Here is a 22,364-nt window from a genome sequence, read left to right as displayed (position 1 = left end):
CACTCTAAAGCCCCCGCTCCTGATGAGGGACGGTTGTTCGGCTCGTACCCACACTGCTTCTTTGACTCCCCGCTCGAACCAACATAGTTCACGGTCCAAAATGACAACTTTGTCAATGTCAAAGCTGTGACCGCTGCCCTCAAGATGTTTGTAGACCGCTGAATCGTTGCCACTTGAACTAGCGCGTCTAAGTTGGTATATGCGACTTTACATGGATTGGCCGGTTTCACCAATGTAAAGTGCTTGGCACTCCTGATCTTCAGCGCACATGACACCGTAAACAACACCACGTACTAATACGGCCCTATAAGGCAGATAGAAACATTCTACAGCGATTTGTGACAGCCTCTAAGGCAGGACGTACAGATAACTTGGACAGATTCTGCAGGATGAACTTATGCCTGTTCAAATTTCACTTGCTGGCATGAATGGGAGTCTGCATATAAGCAGTGGTGGCTGAGTTTGAGAGGATTGACGTAACTTTGACAGATACCAGCATGATTCCATCAAGACTGGAACCAGGACAAAAACGAACTCGGGCTATCAACCAGTATGCCGGGTAATAGAAAACCCACAACGTTCCTCTACCGAATAAAACTTTCTCTCACTTGGAGAGAATAAAGCAAATCTTGCTAAGCTCTGATCTCAACAAATGAGACAAATGACAAATATAGTAGTTAGTAGTGGCTGGAGGATTTGCACATATCACAGAAGTTTGATCTTCAGATTCAGGGATGGATACAACACCCCTAGAGGCCAACCATAAGGTGGCGGATATACTCGCTCTGTACTCAAATGCTGAAGCTGTAGTGGTTTCAGTACGTGACACTGACGTATGTGTCTTGCTGGCAGCTCATGTTGACAAGATGCTATGCACTCAGCTGTGGATGAAGGCAGGATTTGTAAGAAGCCCACATACATCCCAATCCATAAAATCCATCAGGAACTGCTGCCTTCTTTGCTGCTATTTCATAACTGGTTGTGACAGTCTGTCACAGCTTGCTGGCTAGGGTAAAAAGATGGCATTGAAGGTGTTTCAAGCATTATTGTTGATCTTGGCACAATTCATTTGCCGTCTGTATGTGCATGCCAGATGACGTGGACAGAGGCGATAAGGCTCGTGTGATACTATTCTCAAAGGGTGGGCTACAGGAGAATCTACCACCAACATGCAAATGTACCAATGGATGTATAAGCAATTGCGGATGTATAAGCAATTGCAGCTGCATGAAAGCTAAGCTAACATTCACAGATGGTTGTGCATGTGCATTCAACAGCCAACAAGAGTGTAGAAACAGAAGAGACTTTTAAGTCTCTTCTGTTTCTACACTCATCAATTAAAGTTAGGAATCACTGAACTACAAAGTGAAAGGTCAAATAGAAAGAATCAAATAGTTCCAAGATCCTAACGGGAACAATTAGCCGTAAATAACATTAAGTACCAATGTTAACAGTTTCATGAGTTGTACGGTGTAAAGTATAATAGCTAATTTGGAAATCTTTAACCATTTTAAATGCACTTGGAAAACTAATTTAATATTGAATTTAAATTAATAGTGCATTTAGCCAGAGAAATTAAGGTACCCTTATGAAAACGATGACAATTTTTAAAAAAAATTAGTTACAGCAGGTAGTAGGTAACAGATAATGTGGAATCCATGGTATCAAAAACATGGGTACTGCCATCATTTTTATACTTCTATGTTGCCTACTATCCAAGTTATAACAGGAAATGCAGAAACTTGATGAAAATGGCGGCCATCTTGGAATTCTAGATGGTGGCAACCGTAACTAATTGCAACAGATAGTATGTAACAGATAATTTGGAATCCTTGGTATTAAAAACATGGGTACTGCCATCATTTTTAAACTTCTATGCTGCCTACTATCAAAGTTATAGCAGAAAATGCATAAACTTGATGAAAATGGCGGCCATTTTGGAATTCAACATGGTGGCAAAACCATACCAGTTGAAACTTTGGTAACAATCAATGTGGGTTCCTCTGCATCTTAAACATGAATATTGCAACCATTTTTAACCTCCTATGCTGTTTAAAATTCAAGTTATTATCAAAAATATGTTGAAAATGGCGGCCATTTTGTTTTTTGAATTTTGAGGGCTAAGACTCGAAAACTGAACCGGTTAAACAGCATTTTCGAATTCAGCACCCTCGAATTATCTTAAAAAGCTTGTTTAACCACTTTTAACACGAAATGCCTCCAGTAAGCACAAATTCTCAAATTTTAACCTGTCTAGTAAGGGTAGTGCGTGTGTATGTATTGCGCGGGGGGTGCGGGGCGCGTGTGGAAATATTTGCATGATGGGAAGTTGCGTTTGCATCATCGGTAGCATTACTCTGTTCCATTTCCAGGAAATTTATTGCTGCAAAATAATAATAAATAATACACCTTATATTAATTGTGACGAATTTGTTGATTTAAGCATAATTTGAAATTTAATTCTTATTTGATTCTTAAACAACCATACATATTGGGCATGCGTGCGTATGCAGAGGTTTTTGTTATTTTATTCATTTATGTATACAACCGGATATATAGAGGAAGAACATAGTGTACCAACCTGACGAAGAGTGCTTTGAATTCTTTCAGTTCGTCTTTGAAATGTTTCCTCAAGCTAGAATATTAAATATAAAAAAGTACAACATTTCATTTATGTAATTATAGTTTAGATGTACATCACCATATTGTTGCTCATCTATTGATTGTTGTTCAGGTGTAGATTAAGTTGTAATGTAAGTTATTTTTTATTTTGTTGTGCAAGATAATCTCTGTATTAAAGTTTACATCTACATGTATTGAAATTTAAATTAAATCGAATAGACTCGCCAACTAGATTCTGTAGTAAAATTCTTCAGCGAATTTGGACACAAATGTTAATCTACCTCCTTTCCTTGGGTTAAAGATGAACATCAAAGTCGTCAATGAGGTGGGGGGGTGAAACCCACTATGGGCTTCTATAGTAAAATCCAAGATTTTCATTGCGCTTTTGTGATGTTATGCCCTGTCATACTTTCATACCGCTTGCCGCTGCGGCAAGCAGCATGACATACCAGCCAATGACAAGCCTTGATTCTGTCGGGGTGTCTGCAATGCGCGTGCGTCACGACCGACAAGCCCTTAATAATTGTATGACCCCCCTTATTATTGGTGTAAAATATGACACCTAGTACATTCTTGACCCCTTCCGAAGAAAATGACAGCCTCTAATACAAACCTGCAGTCAAGCTCCTCAATACGATCCCTCAAGCTAAATTATATAAAAAGAAACAAATTAATTATTAACCAATAAATTGTTATAGATCGTTATTTGATCTCGTGTTAGTTCACTAGTGGAAAATTTATAATGAGAATTCTTTCAAAACGATGAGAATTGGACAAAAGTATTGAGAATTAAAAAATTCTCATTCAAATGAATGATAAATACCAATTAACGTGTCAAACACCTGTCACATTGTTTTAAATGAGATAATTAACCACTTGTGACAGGTTGTTGACACGGTAATTAATATTTCTCATTCATTTGGATGAGAAAATTTTATATAAATGAGAAAATTTTAAATTCTCATACTTTTGTCCAATTCTCATCGTTTTGAAAGAATTCTCATTGCAAATTTTCCACTAGTGGTTGTGCATGTGTTGAATACATCAACAGTCATTAACTTCGGTTTCAACCGTGTTTACCACGAGGAACCGATAGTCTATAGTAGTTGTCAGAACTTATGCCTAGCAAGCGTATGTCGCGGGTTCGATTCCAAATAATATTCGTCTCATACTCTGATTTTTCAGTAGTTTTCGTCAGCACCTGTTAATTTCGTTTGTAACACATTCGGTAGTCTAAACTGTTTTTTCTGTTGTTATCACTAAATACCTGTAAAGATAAATACCTTACTAACTAAATATTGCCGATCCAAAGCTCCCAAATCTGAATGATAATGTTGAAAACACAAAAGAAAAAAATCACTCTCTACCTTGCGTCCTCTCGTTGTTTTCGTCGTTTGCTGAGAATATTCTTATAGGCGTAACGTTGTTCCATCTTGATTATGCGCGCAACAGTGTCTTCGGAAAGCTTGCGTACTGGGAATGATAATAAAATAATGAATTATGTATTGTCACATATTTTTATGTCTCATTTTAAAATATTCAGAACTGCACTTGGCAAATGCTCAACCATCCTTCTCTCCCCTAAAGGCATTCTTGGTATTGGATTCATTCTGGCAATCTGCTGTGTGTGCAAACCGGATAACATATAAGCTAACGAGTACGATTTTTGAAGCTATGCTCATGATGTCATAACACAAAACCAGGGGTGAGAGAGAGAGAATGATTACATGCAGCTCGCCACTCGGAACTATTTTTGTGTGAAATCGTGAGGAAGGAATTAAAACAAACAAACACTATTAAATCAATCACGCAGGCTCCCCTCCAAGCCGAAGAAATATTTACCCCTTAGTAGGATGGTTCTACGCCACGACGTTACAGATATCTATTAACAACATTGTTGCTGAAAAATGTGGGGGAATAACTTATTTAACCACACTGTGGCCACATACGTATTCCATAATGACTGTTACAACTGTCAACATGTATGGTCACTTTCTGGAAATCTGGACTGACAAAGTAATCTCGGAATTCTCGGATTTCGGAATTTGGATCCACTGCCCTTGTCTGTATCAAAATATGTTAACTTCAGGGACAGAGGGACTTTTCGCACCTGAAACGTAATGGATCCTTCATACAAACACAAAATTGCAAGCCTCACGGTTCAAGGAGAGGTCACTTTCTGGAAAGCTGGACTGAACAAGATGATCTGATGTAACCGATTCCCAATTTGGGTCCCCATACACGTATTGCCCACATGATTAATCAACGATTTACTACTTACCCATGACTGCAGGAGTCCATTTAATCATGTTTCCTTTATCCTCGTACCCAGCCTTGCATAGACAATGTCCAATGCAAGATCTAGTTAAGCGGCCAATATGACTGAAAATGATCAAAGGTGGTGCCATGATTGGCCTGTTGAAATATTCCATTGTAAGTGAGTATTTCAAGAATTTCCAGTGGACGTCGTTTTCCTCCTCAACCTTGTCAAATGTGTGGCTGTTAAGTATAAATAACACAAACACAAAGTTTTCGTATTGAAAATGTATAGATGTAGAACACCATTAATTGTTAGAACTTACATACATACATACATACATACAACAATGCTTTTATAACCCGCCATTTCATAAAGACCACAGCGGGTGTGATAATACAGCAAAACAATATTAAATCAACAAGCATAAAAAATAATGACAGAGCAAACAAATATAAATGCAACAATTACAAACTCATTTTGGAAAGAGATATGATTTTAAATTTTTCTTGAAGATATTAAGCGATTTCGCAGTGCGCAGAGCAATTGGGATTTTGTTCCATAATCTTGGTGCATAGTAATAAAAAGATCTATCAGCAGCAGATTGGAGATTCCGTGGATGAATTTTGTGTTCCATAAGCCGGGTAGTATCTGTAGACGAGCGCAAGCCACTACGAGATGATGTGTAAGCAGTCAAGTTTGAAGCAAAATATGGCGGAGCAATGTTATATATACACTTAAAAACAAGAACCAGAATTTTGAATTGGATACGTTCCTGTACTTAAAACAGATGCATGGTATAAACGGCAAGCATGCGAGAAGCCAAATGTAAACCCGCTTTAACTACACTTGGCAGGTATTTGAAATGACCTATATCGTAGTTAAGACCTTTTACCATGGAGGTCAAATTCAAAAGGTCACCGTCACAAACGCCAAAAAACCGAACGATAGCGGAAATTTGGGAGAGCATGGACCCCTTATTATGTAATTAGAATTGCCCTTTGGTCGTCAAGTTTACACCAATATCTCTTTAAACTATACCCTCTACTAGCTTCCATTTTGGAAATCCAAGCTTGTCATTTGATGATTGCATTTAAAAGATCGGGTACACATGCGTGACTAAAATTCACAAGTTTTACGCACATTACCAACTTAATGCCATTCTACGCCCAATTTCTCCCTGCAAGCATATTGCTTTAGGCTTTTGAAAATTACAATTAATTAAATTTAATCCCCTTTGCAAGAAGCTCCAATTTACGCCCCGTCTTTACCTGAACATAGCAATAAGAAGATTTAGCAGCAACACATTGGTGAATATCATGTAGAGTGCTAGAAAGACTGTAGCCCATGCTGCATTTTGAGGACATGGTGTCGCGCCAAGTCTTATGGCCGTTTCATTCTTTGAACATGCTTCGTCTTCAGTCATTGAAATATTTGTGCGAACAATAAAAACAGATACGTAATTCAAAATATTCAAATAAGTGCATCTACATGGTTATAAGAGGCAAGTGGGTACAAGTATTAATATGTAGCATTCCTTTAATATAAGATTACAACGTGAAGCCTTGGACCGGTTCAAATCCTACTACATCCAGCTTTGAATCTATTTTTTTTCTCTAGGCTAAAAAATGCTATAAGCAAGTAAGAGATAGTGTAATTGAGTGTAGGTTAATTGTTTTTACATAATTATAATGATATGGTCACATTTCGAATCCATACATCCAGTCATTAAACATACACACTCAGCCGCCGGCACGTCACCACACAGACACACGTACGTGAACACCCCATCTTTTGGACATTAAACGCGTGGGTTTGTTTTTTTTCCTTTTGGTGTAAAAGTTATCTTTATAGGATTGTAAGGTTGTACCTTAACCCATATTTTGCCCATAAAAACATTAAAACAACTCCACATGGTACACCCCTGGAGATCACACGCACAATCCATCCTCACTAACGCACAAACACCTTTACCCTCCATACAAACAAGCATCAACGTCTCCCAAGTTCAGATTACTTTCCATCATCTTACATTTCCACTTTGTTCATGCTGTAATTACCGTGGATATCTTCAAGAAATAGTTCTCCATAAATCTGAAAATATGGCCGATACAGAATCTCTATGAAAACAGTCAACGGATCCGTAACTTGCGGATACAAAACGGCTTGAGCTGCAACGCCGTATCCAATAAGGACTATCACAAGTATACCCATGAAGACAGCCAGGTCAATCAACTGTAAAAAGTAGATTTTCAAAGGAAGGATCAGCTGATCAGTGTATACGCAATCCTCTACACTGGTATTCATCATCGTAGTGAATGCGTCATATCATACTGGTTTACGCTTGGTTTTCAGACCTATTAACAACCTATTGACAATGGTGTTGTGATCACTTTAATCATGGGTTTGAACACAAATAAACTATATAGTTGACTAGGTAGCGATCCATTTTGACGTCATACTCGACAGCGAATAGCAAGCAAAATCGTGTCATATGACAAATACCTCTCGGAACGCTAGTCAGTCGATGGCTATTGTTATACAAGACCGACTAAGTCACCTAATAAGGCAGTGGAAATGATCGAATTCGGTGTTGAAATCAGCATAATTAATTTTATTGGTCAAATGAAGGCCCCATGTCACTCGGGAAAAAACGGGAAATCGCCATAAACTTTTTATTATTTTAACATAATTTAAATTTTTTTAAATAAATCTGTTCTTAATTATTGTGATTTGTCATTTTTTTTGGTTACATTTGAAACATGTCCCATAATTTTACCAAAATTTCGGTGATTTTACACAAATGTTGGTGATTTTACAAAAATGCTGGCGATTTTACCAAAATTGTGGCGATTTTACAAAAATTTTGGCGATTTTACAAAAATTTTGGCGATTTTACAAAAATTTTGGCGATTTTACAAAAATTTTGGCGATTTTACAAAAAATTTGGTGATTTTACAAAAATTTTGGCGATTTCACAAAAAAATTGCCGATTTTACAAACATTTTGGCAATTTTACAAAAATTTTGGTGAATTTACCAAAAATTTGGAGATTTTACACAATTTTTGGTGATTTTACAAAAATGTTGTTGATTTTACAAAAATTGCAGTTATTTTTGGCGATTTTACATGTTGATTTGACCAAAATTGAGACAATTTTACACAAATTGCAATGATTTTACAAAATAATAGTGACTTTCTTTTTACAAAGTATCCTGTGTGTACATGTACATGTACTGTACCTATTAGCCTGGGGTACTAGATCAATTGTTTTGCCCATGTAGGGGTGTGTTCTGTAGCTTCAGATTGTCCTATTTTTCCTATCCAACATGTCCAAGATGACCATACAAGTATGTGAGCTTATTGCCATTGGGCTATTCCAGTTGAAATCCATACACCCCTAATATGGAAGACATGACCTTAAACCATGCACCCACACTGGGTTGAATTTCACTCTCCTTGTGAGTTTGTGTATTTTCTCACCATTTTTAGTTATATTTCTTCTTTCAGGGGGGAAGAGTGTATGAATTGCACCCATCCCATAATACACTGAACTGCACATTTAGAAATGTGACCACCTATAAATGGGATTAATTTATATAGATTTATAAAATACTAAAGACTACAGAAGCGCATTGAAAACTGCTTTGAAAACATGTGGTTCTCCTAATTGATGATATAACTTGGAAAAAGAATGACTTTTATTAAATGTATCTATTGTACAGGTCCCCAGTCAAGTTGTCTGTGTTACAGACTGGAATCTGATTACTACATGATGTATCATTTGAGTCCGGACTCGGACTCGAGTCCACTTTTTGTCGGACTTGGACTCGACTCGGACATAAAAAGACTCGGCTCGGCTCAGACTCGAACACAAAAGGACTCGGACTCGAAGCCAAGTCCGGTCCGAGTCATGCAATTAGATCCATGTTTAAAAAATTATGTGAACTGATTATACCTAAATATGTCAAAATAGATCTAAAATTTGATTTAAAATTTGTTGACTTCACTTTATTTGCCCTTTTTCCTAAAATTGGGGCTGTCAAATAAGTCATCTGTCATGTATCCTACATATCCACCATATTATTTAGGTTAATATCTGTGAATTAGCATAATCATATTATTGTTAGCATTGATGAAATAAACCAGTTAGGTCTTGATAATTAATTATGCATAATTTTACTGTTTAAAAATATCTTAAACTTCTTTCATGGAACTTTCTAATTCATGAAACTCAGTGAAAAAGAGAAAAAGTGCACACTGGACCATGCAGTATGCATGGCAGCTCATCCTAATTTTGTCCTCCTCCTTACATACATGTACCTGTATGGGTATGGTTATTACATATGGGTATTTTACATTCTGTCGGTCGCTCACGATAGATTCGGCTATTCCATCTTGCGCCCTCAGACACAGGGGACACTTACTGTTGTACTCAATGGGGGAAATCACAAAACATGTCATATGATATATACCTCTTTGTGAAACAATTTAAAAAGTTTGATTTCTTATCAGGGGAATACACTCCCAATAATGAATAAATTACAAAGGAAAATTAATGCACATTGATGTGTTCTATGCGGAGATAATTGACTGGAAATCAAAGACCCTGTACAATCCAATAGGGATGTTGTGAGGGTGTCCCTTTGACAGATGTGAGAAATGGGTAAGTGCACTAGATGGAACAACCCTGACCGAGATAATACATACATGTGTAGTTTGTATGTGTTCACTAGATTTGCTGCACATTTGTTCAGTTTTGAAAAGATATTTGGAACTATAATCCCAGGTACAAAGCATACCACATTCTTGAACTTTTGTTTGGTGACAGCATAATCCACCCAGACTGACTGATAAAAGGGGGGGAGGATATGGACCCCACCCTAACTGATTTGTATACATGTGTAGTTATTCCAAATCTTCAGGCTTGCTTTAATGAATGTGGTAAAAAGATGTTTGCATACTGGTAACAAAATGCCAAACTGGGAAAACATTTCAACACATTTTCTTCTTGATATTTCTGAAGGCTGAATTTCTATTATTATTATTATGATTATTATTATCATTTATTTTATTATTTAAATTATTATCATTATTATATTTTTCTATAATTTATCCCACCCCCATTGAATACATTGCTCTCCATGTACATTTATGCTGCACACAGCCTGGTGCCCCTTCCCTGTGGCCTGTGTACATCTGTGAGTTACATGTGACACGGGCATATGACTAATGTGACACACACACACACACCAACACATCCACATATTTTACTGCTGTCTGATACATGTAGTTTTTAGAGAACTTCTAATACCTGTGACCCCCATCGTTTAAAATATTTACCAAATTACCCCCTTTTTCATTTTTTATACCCAATGACCCACGCCCACACTTTTTAGGCCCCTACTTCACTGATAAAAAGCTGATAGACACATACATGTCAGATATAAATTTCAGTGCCCCACCCCAGGCATGGACTCTGACCGAGTCCGGACTCGGGTCGATTTTTGTTGGACTCGGACTTGGCTCGGACTCGGCACCCCCGGACTTGGACTCGAGTCCGGACTCGGACACAAAAGCACTCGGACTTGGCTCGGACTCGGGTTCAACTGGACTCGGCTCAGCTCGGATTCGGACGAGCTGGACTCGGGTACAAGTCTGGATCCTGGATTGGGCTATTCGGAAAATAGATGCACACCCCTATAGAGGAGTTCGAAAACTGGACTTTTGTCCAGTTGTGACTGTTGGAAATCCAGACATTTAAAGTGCCCAAAGGCAACTTCAGGCAGAAAAATAGTTTAAAATCAGCAATCCTCCATTTGAGAGCTTATTTTGGAGATTTCCGTGATTTTCCTTCATTTAATTGGATTTCCAAGCTTTATCAAGTGACATTGGCAACAGGAATTCCAGTGGTTTTCGAAAGAAGACTTGGAAATCCAGACATTTCTTTGATTGAAAAGTTACTCCTCTATATAGGGGTGTTCCTGAAATTTTGTGTTATTTTACAATATCTCCTGTAAATTTGCAGTTTTAGTAAATGTTCTTAATTTTTAAAATTACAATTTTTGTATTAAAACATTTTCTGAAAGTTTTTTTTTTTGTGTGTTTTTTTGTTTGTTTTTTCATCTTATTTTACATTTGTATACAAATATTTTCGGTATAGTTTTCCATTGTTTACAATATTTTCTGAAATGTGTTTTTTTGCGATATTTTCATATATTTTTCTTTTTTTTATATTATGTTCATATACTAATATTTTGTGTTATTCTTAGTATTTTGACCCAATTAACGTTTCCACCTTGACCCACATATCCCATCTGTAAAGTTTTTCGCAAGTATATCAAGCTGTTTTGATATGAGAACTGAAACTGATTTTTGAATTCGTAGGGCCTATTGTAAACCTAATATTGGTCAACCAAATTTAGACCACTCTCTGTAAAATTAGGGATCAGGCCATACCCCTTTAACATATATCTAAATCTGACTAAAAATACATCCCCCTCATCAATTTCCATGGTGCTGGCAATTACAAGCACGCAAGAGGGGTGGGCAGTAAGTGAGTCATGGAAACTAACACACAGACTGCTTAGTCATTCTTGCTATCTACTATTGATTTGTCATGAAGTGAATGATAATAATATGCAATCAGAAATGCTCAAAACATAAACAGTTTCAAAACAGCTCTCAAATCTTATCTTTATCCGCAGTAACTTTTGTTTTTGTTTTCCATAAACTCTTTGTACTTCTCATGAAACATGTATGTCACCAATATATTTAATTATTGCTTAATGTTTATATTTTTGATCTTTTGTGTTTTGCTTACTAGCTCTTTGAAACTTATCTCGAAAAGGTGCTTTATAAATGTTGTAGTAAATTGACTAGTAGTATGTATGTATTAAATGCCTGCCTTCCATGAATAGGGCTAGGATGTCGCAGTGGTTGTTCTGTGCTAATTACTCAGAGCACATTTTATACAATAGCTTTCAATTTTGAAGATGTTCACACACCCCGGCCCGTACATACACACAACCACCCTACACAGGAATAATAGTACTAAAGATTCAACCAAGCAATCATTAACTCTAGTGGCGTAACATCGTGCACCCACAAATCAATTGTAAAATTTGAAAAATCCCATAGGAAAATAGCCAAAAAAACAACTTGTCCCCCAAACAGACTTGGTGCCCCCCAATCATGGTCGGTGTCCCCCAATATGATGACCCATGCTTACGCCACTGCAATAACTTGATCATGTTGAGGGGATACAGCCACCCAAAAACTCCTCTTTTGAAACTTCATACTTCAATATCAACTCATCCGACAATGATTACAAGATCAGAACAAGAACCACTCCCATCAGACCGGGGCGGAGCGGACACTGAAGTGTGTTGTGTTTTATGGAATGGCCCCGGAGGAATGGCAGCATAGCTGCATGGTAAAGAGTTTATCAAAAAGGAATGCGTAGCAGTTTACTGACCCTGACCACAAAACTAGAAGGCCTGTTTGACATACCCATGATAGCAGTCCCGGGGTGGGGGGGGGTCACTCCCATTGTGGCCTGTACACCATCCGCGATAATGAAAACGCGTAAAAAGGGTCGTTTTTTGTGGGTAGGCACGATCACGCTGCGTATCGCGTTTAGGGTGTCAAAACATGAAAAATTTGAAAAAGAGTAGCAAAATTGCAATTTCTAAATACGCGGAAATGAAATTTAGGGTATGAAATTTGATGTTAGGAATGAAATCCCTGTTTAGGGTGTCGTTTTAGCCATGGGTTAAATCCTTGTTTAGGGTGCTTTTCAAAAGTTGATTATCGCGGATGGTGTACAGGCCACAATGGGAGTGACCCCGGGATAGCAGTGAGGCTTGGAAGGTTGACTAGAAACATGATAAATCCATGTTATAATAAGCTACATGCCATATAATGTTATTGCATCAATTAGCAACCTGTCAAATTCATAGATAACCTTGAGAAAAGATAGAAATTATGCATGTATACTCTGGCAGCCCTGGCTGGCAGCACTGGCAGTTGGCACAGGGCAGTTGGTGAAAGAAAGTTGACCATGTTGACTGGGTGAAATCTGAGTTGGTTGAGCACAAGGTTGAATATGAATGGATGAAGGGGCTCTTGCCAGTCCACAATGCATGCATTTTGATGCATAGAACTTTTACAATTCAAAACTTTTTCAGTAATAAACCACATTTTCAAATTTTGCATTTTCAAATTTTGAAAAGAAATAGATAACTAAACAGAAAGATTTTTTTTTGTCTGACTTATGGAAATTACATGAATTTTTCAATGCTTGCAAATTTTTCAGGCATTGAAAATATCTTACTTTACAGGTTTGTCCTTCACCTTATATTAGGTGAATGGTTTTGCAGGAAAACACAGACATCAGACAGCAGTCATGGTCATGTGCAGTGGTGTCCTGGAGTGGTGTTTGTGTTTGTGCATTACTACACAGAACCCACATGTGGGCAGGAACCAGGGAAGTGTCACTTGATTTGTGCAGCATACATCAGTAGTATAGCCAAGATTCAGTGTGAGGGAGCAAAGCCAAATTTTGGTCCCCATTAATTTTGTCAATAGTAATTTTAAGGACACTTTACCCCACTTTACTCTTTGATGTACCCATTTTATCCCTGAAAATTATTCATGGCAGGCAGCCATGAGTCCCCTTAGCACACATACAAATAGGAGGAATAAATTTTAAAAAATAACACCATTGTCAATATAATAAAAATTAAAGCCATAAGGCCCTTCACAATTGATTCATAGTTTCCTGTTTGACTATCTTTTAGAATACCCTACCATTTTTACATTCACAGTGTACGTGTGTATATCTACAGTGGTAGGGTATTCTAAAAGAAATCCCCTGTTTCATGATTGAAAACAAGGGATGAGGTGACTTTTAATTATTAATTATCTATTATTTTTATTTTAAAACAAGCGGTCGCAACCTACATCTACATCAACCCGTTTTGACTATAGAAAAATTATCAAATTCGTGGACATCATGGAACATACTCTTTGCGTGGCTGTGCGTAGTACACAGTTGTACGCAGATAGCCTCGCTAATATGGACGCGTAGAGTAGCGTTGTACGCGTGTTGATTAGTCGCAGAGTAACAAGCGTAGTTGAATGTTCCAGGATGTCCACGAATTTGATAATTTTTCTATAGGAGCATGCATTTAATTATTTTACAACTATGTTTAATTTTATACAGGAGTAATCGTACAGTTATGTTGTTAGTTTATTCATCATTATAGTTGATATGATCAAAGTCAGAAAGTAGCAACTGGAAGTCATTAAAAGTTACTTTAAAAGAGAAAATCCAAAATAAAAATAAAATAATTAGGCCTAAATATTTTGCAATTCTCTACTTTGGATGCGGACGGAAACAGGAAACTAAGAATTATTTGTAAAGGTCCTAATGTACGATCTTATTTTATGAAATTGGTTAATTTTTTTCAAACCTGATTTTTTGGCATAGGCCTATTTGTATATAAATGTTTACACATGTCCCAACGTCCACCTATATAATTGGAATCGGCCAAATTTGTTGTGTTTGTAAGTCAACAAAGCAAAGTTTGACATGAAGTCATAATTCATAAAATTATGACTTTATGTCCTCCTATAGAACTGCATGTTAAGCGGTCAAAATAACCGGTAGGGTTTTTTTTTTTTATCTATTTATTTGAGATCAAAGTGAACTAAACTCTTTCCCTACAATTAGGCCAAATTTAAATAAATTGTTTGCTTGTCCATAGATCACTTTCAGAATTTGGGTGGTCGGTCAGTCAGGAAAAGTTTATTACTAAAAAGCATAGCCTAATGTAAAGTACTTGTTTGTATGCAAAACACTCACTGACCGCAGAATTTCCACCAAAGACAAATTCAACTCCTCTGCTTTATTTAACATGTAGGTCTGCATGTCTGACAGACTTAAAATATTGCATTTTTAAATTCACAAATGTTATATTCACTTTTTACTTGTGTAGACGCTGAGAATGATAAAATATCAGAACCCTCAGCCAGGTACGAATGGAGAAAGGAAACATGCAGGAAATCATATTTTACACACCGGCGTGTCCAGGATCTTTTCTGTGGGGGGGCTCAGAGATTGCCAAAAAGTGGCTAATTTTACATGATTTTTAACAACGTGCAGGGGGGGCTTTAATTTGTTGAAAACTACACATGTAAATCAAGGATACAAGGTTCATGCGTGTGGTTTGCTTTGCCTGTGAACTGTGTGGGGTGGATGTGTATATGTGGGGGTTGGGGGTGTGGGGCCCCCGGGTGGGGCCGGCAGGGTGAAAGTGTACACATGTGACCAGAAAAACACAAATTAGAATTATGCGTCCTTTTCTGAGAATAAACATGAATCACACAAATCCTAGTAGGGTTTTGTTTTGCTCAAAAGAGCAAATCCTGTTCATATGTTTTAAAAATCTCTGGTCATGCATACACACTGTGAAACTTTTGCCCCCTGGGAGTTGTCTCTTTGGATAAAGTTAAAAAAGAAGAGAGACTGGCCACAGCATTACTGTTACTATTTGTTGCCTGTTTACTATGCTGCCTTTTCTTTGTTATTTAATATTACACTGCAAAAAGCGTATTTAGGAATTGCACCCCTGTTTTTAAACATATTTAAATGCTACACATGTTTAGAAACTTTGTGTAAGAAAAGTGTTTAGTTCCTAAAAACCAATGTCAAATTCCAATTTAGACATGTGTTAAATTCTTTTACAGCCTATCAAATTCCTTAAAGACATGGTGCAAGATACTGTTTAGAAAAGTGTTTAATTCCTATTGCAGTGTAGTGGCAGCCAGGCCTGATATGTATGATACAGCTACTGATTGCTCCATCCCGGGGGCATTCGACTTGACAGAGCCAGGGGTGTGCGGACAGCAGTTCAAAACTATAGGGGTTTCGGAATCAAGCATGTTTAGAAACGTGGTTCAATAAAAGTGTGAAATCCTAAGCTTTAACAAACTTTTATCCTTCAATAGTGACTTCCATGGCAAATTTATGTAAAGTCATCAGTTTTCAACATTGTGTCTGTCTTAATTTAATTTTAAAAAAAGGATGATTGATCTTTGAAGCCCTCTGAAATAAATTTTTTTGGCAGGCCAATGGTACCGAATGGTACATGTTTGTACATGACACTTGAACATGGCTGCAATGCTTGATGTGTGTTGTTTAGAGAGTAGGGATGATTGTTGCACGTTGATTGATGGTTTAAATTGTTGTGTGTTTGTTAATTTCCATTTTGCCCTGTGTATCATTACTATCATGGGGTTTGAGATTTCTTATGTTTGGTGATGTGTGACTGTGTGTGTGGTGTTTTGTAATTTAAAAAAAATTAATATTAATGTCAAAAAAATATTGTGGTGATGGACTTCCTGTAAAGTGTTAAGTCCGTGATCAAGAGCAAAATGAATTATCTTTTGCTTCTGGCTATTGCGTGTGAAAAATTGTCATTTTCAAGTTTCAAGTTAAAATTGGCAAATAGGACATAAAAAGTGATAAAAAACCTAGTTATGGCCAAATAACAGATTTGGACAAAAATAATTGTACTTAAAAAAGTATTGAAAAGGGAATAGAGCAAGCAACTCCTGGGGAGCAGTTGAGGAAATGTCAAGAGAAATGTATAGTTTAATACTAGTACATAGGTACATTTTTACATAGGAGCAGAGTGAAATTATATGATTGAGATAATTGAACATGTAGAAGACTTGCGCTGTAGGCCTCAGTTATCGAATTAGAGTAAATGTTGCTATGCCATATTAAAATATCCAACATTTTGGACAAATTTTAAAAAATTCAAATTTTGACCTTTTTGACCCATATTTTTAAAACGAAGAAAAAAATTCTAAAACTAATATCATCATAGTTTTTTGTCTTTTGAACACAAATATGCAATTTTCATCAACTTTGTTATTAAGAGAAAGTTGTTACATGCCCTTACCAAACATGAATGCCTATTTGGCATTCTGTAGGTATTCACCAAGCCCTCGAGTGCCAAGGATAGCGGTACTAGGTGGTCACTAGCACTCAGCAGCTAATGAATGCCTATAGAGCTGGTTCACAGGCATTCCGAATGCCTCACTAGAATGCTACCGAATGCCTATTTACTCATTAAGCCCTCATGGTTCTTGGATTAGGCGGTTTGCTATAGGCACTCAGTGGCATTCGGATAAGTCATAGGCATTCGGTTAAAAAAATCCTTAAGTAATAGGCATTCCACTGAAAACTTTCTAAGTATTAGGCATTCGGTTAAAAAAATTCTTAAGTAATAGGCATTCCACTGAAAAATTTCTAAGTATTAGGCATTCGGTTAAAACATTTCTAAGTAATAGGCATTCCATTCAATTAGGCATTCTGCTAATAGCCTTGACTAGCATTCCTTAGTGGTTGACCCAAGGGTCAAACAGGTGCATGATGGGAATATATTTCTAACTGCCATTTTGAACTGGTGTGAATGCAGAGATGATTGATTCTGAATCCTTTCATGTTTCCAGCTTTATTATGAGGCTTTATTTTTCACTCTTTACATTTGGGATGTTACATGACAATGCATATTATGTGGACAACATCATACATGTATGGGATCCATGTATATAGTTATCTTTGTGTGCAATAATATGCCACAATATGGATGGTGTAAGTATAGGTAAGCTTAAATATGACTAGATGTAACTTTGAATATAGGTTTTTATGTAGGCAGTTTCTTGAAATATGGAATGGTCTAGTGTTAGGAAGGAGGAGCTAGTTAGCATATTGGGGCATTATTATTAACATTAATAATAATAGTGTACATTTATACCACGCACAAATCCACTAAAAAAAGCACTCATATGGCGCAAAATTAGGGGAAATTGTCTTTTTTTCACTTTTGACTTCATTTATTATGAAGGGAATAGTTTGGACCTCCACAGTTGTTGATAAGAATTATTTAACATGATGCAGTCATGTCTACAGTAGAATTCATCTCGACCTTTGCAGGACTTAACCCCATTAAAAGTTATTAAACCAAGATAACACTCATTGAAACAGCTCAACTGATTAAATCGGATCTTCTCTGGTTGTGCACAAGTGACTGTTTTCATGTGCGATATCGCAATAAAGCTGGTATTCATAGCTTCAGTTGGGTAACCGATTATAAAGGAAACGAAAGGAAACAATGTTATGTGTGGCTTTGTTCACGAAATCAGACAATGTCGTGCTTTTTGTAAACCAGCATTCTTGAAAATGAGCAACATAATGATTTTTGACTTAACACGGTTTGGAAATAATTTCTTCATATTTTTGGTGTTATCTGTCGTTTACATGTCCTTCCTAAAACACAAAAGTACGACCCTCTCCAAACACCTAAATTAGCTAAAAATTTAGGACATGTTACAAAACTTTATTTTCTAGAACCTATTTAGAATAATTTAAATGTAGCTTTTACCGTTTTTTTGTGGCATCCTTCAGAAGTGAGCGGTCCGATACCAATATTTTCGGTCAAATCTCCATTCAATTAACACGGGGAGTTGGCTAGCTATGCCTTGCCCTCACTCATATTTTACAAAAGTACGACCATTTCTGAACATCTAACCTAGCTGTAATTTTAGGTCATGTTAGAGAAATATATTTGCTAGAACCCTTACGAAAATGCAGGCAAAAAAAAATGTGTGCAGAAGCGTGCTGCACGCTTAAATAAGTGTGCAAAAGTGTGCAGAAGCGAGCAAGAGCGTGTTCATGTGTGCGAACTAGCCATGTGCATGCAGGCAATTCATGCAAGTATCAATTGCACACATATTTGCACACATAATAAACTGTGCGCTGCACGCAACTTGCACATTTTTCCCTGCACGCATTTTTTAAGTGTGCAGTGCACGCATTTGCACACCTATATTCTCTGCACGCAAACTTGAAGCGTGCAGCGCACGCATTGCACACTTGCACGCATAATTGCAGGAAGCAGCAGTGCAGTATGGGATGTCAGAGGTCACCAACTGCCAAGGATCAGAGAAGTGCTGGCTCCTCAGAAGCTCCCAATAATTTTGAAAATTTATAAGTTTGAAGTGTATTTTAGGGGTTTTCATCATTGTCTTGTTGATGTTGAGCATATCAAGAATTGTCTCTGCAAGAAAAATCGAATTGCGTAAGTTTAAAAAGTTTGTTTTTGCGTTTCATGTCACCCAGGAAACCATAGTCTATGAGGTTAGTGTTGAATTCAGCAGACATGCATGAAGTGTATAAATACCTGTATATTATCATCAGCACCTGCACGCGTGCAGCTCCTGCAAGCGTGCAGCTCCTGCACGCGTGTAGCTCGATCCTGCATGCTATATAAGCGTGCAGACTGTGCATGCATGCGCATGCATGTTTTTGGAAAAAAACACGCATGCAGCTCCTGCAAGCGTGCAGCTTCTGCACGCGTGCATGCAGCTCCTGCAAGCGTGCAGCTTCTGCACGCGTGCATGCAGCTCCTAAAAGCGTGCAGCTCCTGCATGCATGCAGCCCTGCATGCTATATAAGCGTGCAGACCATGCACGGTGCATGCATGTGCATGCGTGTTTTTTTCCAAAAACACGCATGCGCACACTTCATATGCACATGTGCGACATGTGTGCGCATTCATGCTGCACGCTTGCAAAAAAAAGCGTGCCATTTTCGTAAGGGAAGTTTTGGAGAATAAATAAAATATTGGCTGGTTATTTTTCACACAGTGATGTTAACTAGGCAAGTGTCCATTCTCCCAACATACATCATTTGTACAGGTCACGCGTCAATGGTGAGAGCACTGTGTATTGTGTATAGGAAAACGGACAGTAACTGCAGTATGATTTGTTTCCAGGAGTCAATTTGGAGAATTACATCCAAGAATAAAAAAGATAAACTATATAACAACCATAGCAGTGGCCAGCTTTCTGGTGTTTGCATATGGTTTGTGTGTTAATTGAGACAATAATAATGGTATCCTTTGATTCTGATATATTCGTTCAAGGGCTAATACAACCGTGTGATTAGAGGGCTAAAGCAACTACCTTTATGTGATGGGAATTCATTGAAGCATAGTTTGCATTTGAACTAGGCCCAAGCCTCAAATTTACTCACTTTTTTTCCATAGACAAAAGACGCAGTGATTTATCCATCGGATGTGATTTAGCCATCAGATGTTACATCTTTGCGTTCACTCAATTGATGTCAATACTGAATTCTAAGCTGATTTGACAATTATATTGTTCAACCAGAAGAACTTGGAGTCACATCTCCGCTAGTGTCTACACTAAAAATATCATAGACTCGACAAATACAGACGCTGTACTGAACTAAAATGCCTCTGCGTCTGTCACAATGGATAAAAAATTCTGGGCTTACCATGTGCGATTTTCTCCAGTGCATTATATTCCTATTCGTCACTCTCGTATAATTGCTTAGCCAGCATAGCTATATAATTATATAGTGGTTCAAGTGCTTCACCTGTAAGTGGTTGGAATACCTATAAGCGGTTGGAATGCCTATAGGCGGTTGGAATGCTTCTGAGGCGATTGGAAATTTCTTTGGTGGTTGGAGTGCTTCATAGGCGGTTGGAATGCCACTAAGTGGTTCGAGGGCCTAGCTCATTTACATATTTCGCCTCTGAGGAGGGCTTATGAACCACTTACGAACCACTAATAGCGGTTGAGGGCTAAATAAGTGGTTCGAGTGCTAACCTGTAGGCGGTCGGAATGCTTCCTAGCGGTTGGAATGCTTCCTAGCGGTTGGAATGCTTCCTAGGCGGTTGGAATGCTTCCCAAGCGGTTCGAATGCTTCCTAGGTGGTTTAAATGCTAGGCGGTTTGAATGCCTCCTTAGTGGTTCGAGTGCTTAGCTCATTTACATATTTCGCCTCTGAGGAGGGCTTATGAACCACTTATGAACCGCTATAAGCGGTTGAGGGCTAGCAAACAGGCGGTTGAGTGCTAACAACCGCCTATTAACTCAATGTTATAGTATTGGAGGCATTCACCATTTAGGCATTCATTACCGGTTCTTTACCATTCAATGGAATGCCTAGTGAGTGCTAGGGGAATGCTAGTTTTTTAGGTAAGGGTGGTCAGAAATATTGACATGGAAAATCAAAATGTAGCTCTTTTCTGAAATGTAGCTATCTGCTGTGCTTAGTGTTCCCCCCTAGTTTTACCCTCGGGGCTCATAGTAATATTGCATAGCCCCTAAATGGTCTAGATATATATTGCAAGTGCATGCAGCGAGCTAGCAAGAACAATTTGCATATTTAAGCGTTTCATTCCGTACTGTTTTTAGAGCGTTTTATTTAAACGATGCCCCATGAATGTGTGCCAAAAAACGCTTGCCCTTAGTCCTCTCGGCTTGTGTCCTTTTGCTGTGATACCCAATTTCATTATTTGTCCATGTATTTTGAATGAGAGCACACAATGCACGATAAAAGCACCAGCTCTGAAACTAACTTTAACTTAATTAGGTTGATTTTTGCATTACTTTTAATTTTTTTTCTGTTCAAACAAACTTTCTAACATTACTTAAAGTCCTTCATACCTCACTCGACTCCAACTCCAGTTTTTTTTTTACCCCAATATGTCCAACTTAATGGATATTTTGTAATTCACTCCACTTCAATTTGCGCACATTTCATTTTGACATTTGAAAAACCCGCCTACAAATGTATACTATGTTTTTGATACAGAAAAAAGTAAAGGGAAAATGAAAATAACAACAAATAATATGTTTCTTCTCCTTAAACAAGACCAAGGACAATAACACTTTGGGTGCTCCATTTTATTTCAATACAGTGAGGTTAAGAAAATGGCAGTTGTTCCAAATCTACCTTACACAGAGTGGGCTGACATTCAAATTTTAGATGCCTCTTGGACAAACATTAAAATTGGGTATCGCTATAAAATGTGTCATAAAAACAAAACGGTAAATGCTAATTCCTTGATTTTTTCACACATGATCTCTAATGGATATGTTATGTATAAAATGTTTGAAAACCTAAAAGGTTCAACTCGGTTCTTAAATAAAAATGGATTCTTTTCTCTATTGCACTTTTTTGACTCACCCCCCAGCAAACACAAAAACGTTTTAAAAACGTTTTAAATAAGTTATATTTTGGCTTTTAGTTTAGGTAAAAACGTTTTAATAACATTAAAATGTCGGGTTATATAAAGGTCATGATAACGTTTTAAAACGTTTTGTATGAAAACACACTACAACAATATTTTTAAAATGTTTTCAAAAAATATTATTTTAAACTATTTTTGCAAACATTTTTGCCAAATATTTTGCCAATACTCAAATAACATTATGTTAAAATATTTGAACCCAGCAAACACTGAAATGTTCTTAAAATGTTCTTTTCAAAACCTTTTAATAACATTTAAATGTCGGATTATATAAAGGTCATGAAAACGTTTATAAAACGTTATTGCAAATATTTTGGGCAAACATTTTTCGCAAAATATTTTTTCAA

General features: G+C 37.3%; 1 protein-coding gene across 1 annotated transcript in view; it reads right to left on the bottom strand.

Moving 5' to 3' along the window:
- Positions 1-2,352: 2,352 nt before the first annotated feature.
- LOC140143763 (transient receptor potential cation channel subfamily M member 5-like) overlaps positions 2,353-22,364 on the bottom strand; it is a 56,704-nt gene continuing 36,692 nt past the window's right edge. The window contains exons 3-9 of the mRNA XM_072165580.1: positions 6,940-7,114; positions 6,151-6,295; positions 4,904-5,121; positions 3,990-4,095; positions 3,236-3,268; positions 2,582-2,635; positions 2,353-2,383 (exon numbers count right to left, since the gene is read on the bottom strand). Coding sequence (XP_072021681.1) covers positions 2,353-2,383; positions 2,582-2,635; positions 3,236-3,268; positions 3,990-4,095; positions 4,904-5,121; positions 6,151-6,295; positions 6,940-7,114 — 762 coding nt within the window. The remainder of the gene's footprint in view (positions 2,384-2,581; positions 2,636-3,235; positions 3,269-3,989; positions 4,096-4,903; positions 5,122-6,150; positions 6,296-6,939; positions 7,115-22,364) is intronic.

The sequence above is a fragment of the Amphiura filiformis genome, chromosome 2, assembly GCF_039555335.1.
Source record: "Amphiura filiformis chromosome 2, Afil_fr2py, whole genome shotgun sequence".
Taxonomy (NCBI): Eukaryota; Metazoa; Echinodermata; class Ophiuroidea; order Amphilepidida; family Amphiuridae; genus Amphiura; species Amphiura filiformis.
This window is presented reverse-complemented; position numbering and strand designations above follow the sequence as displayed.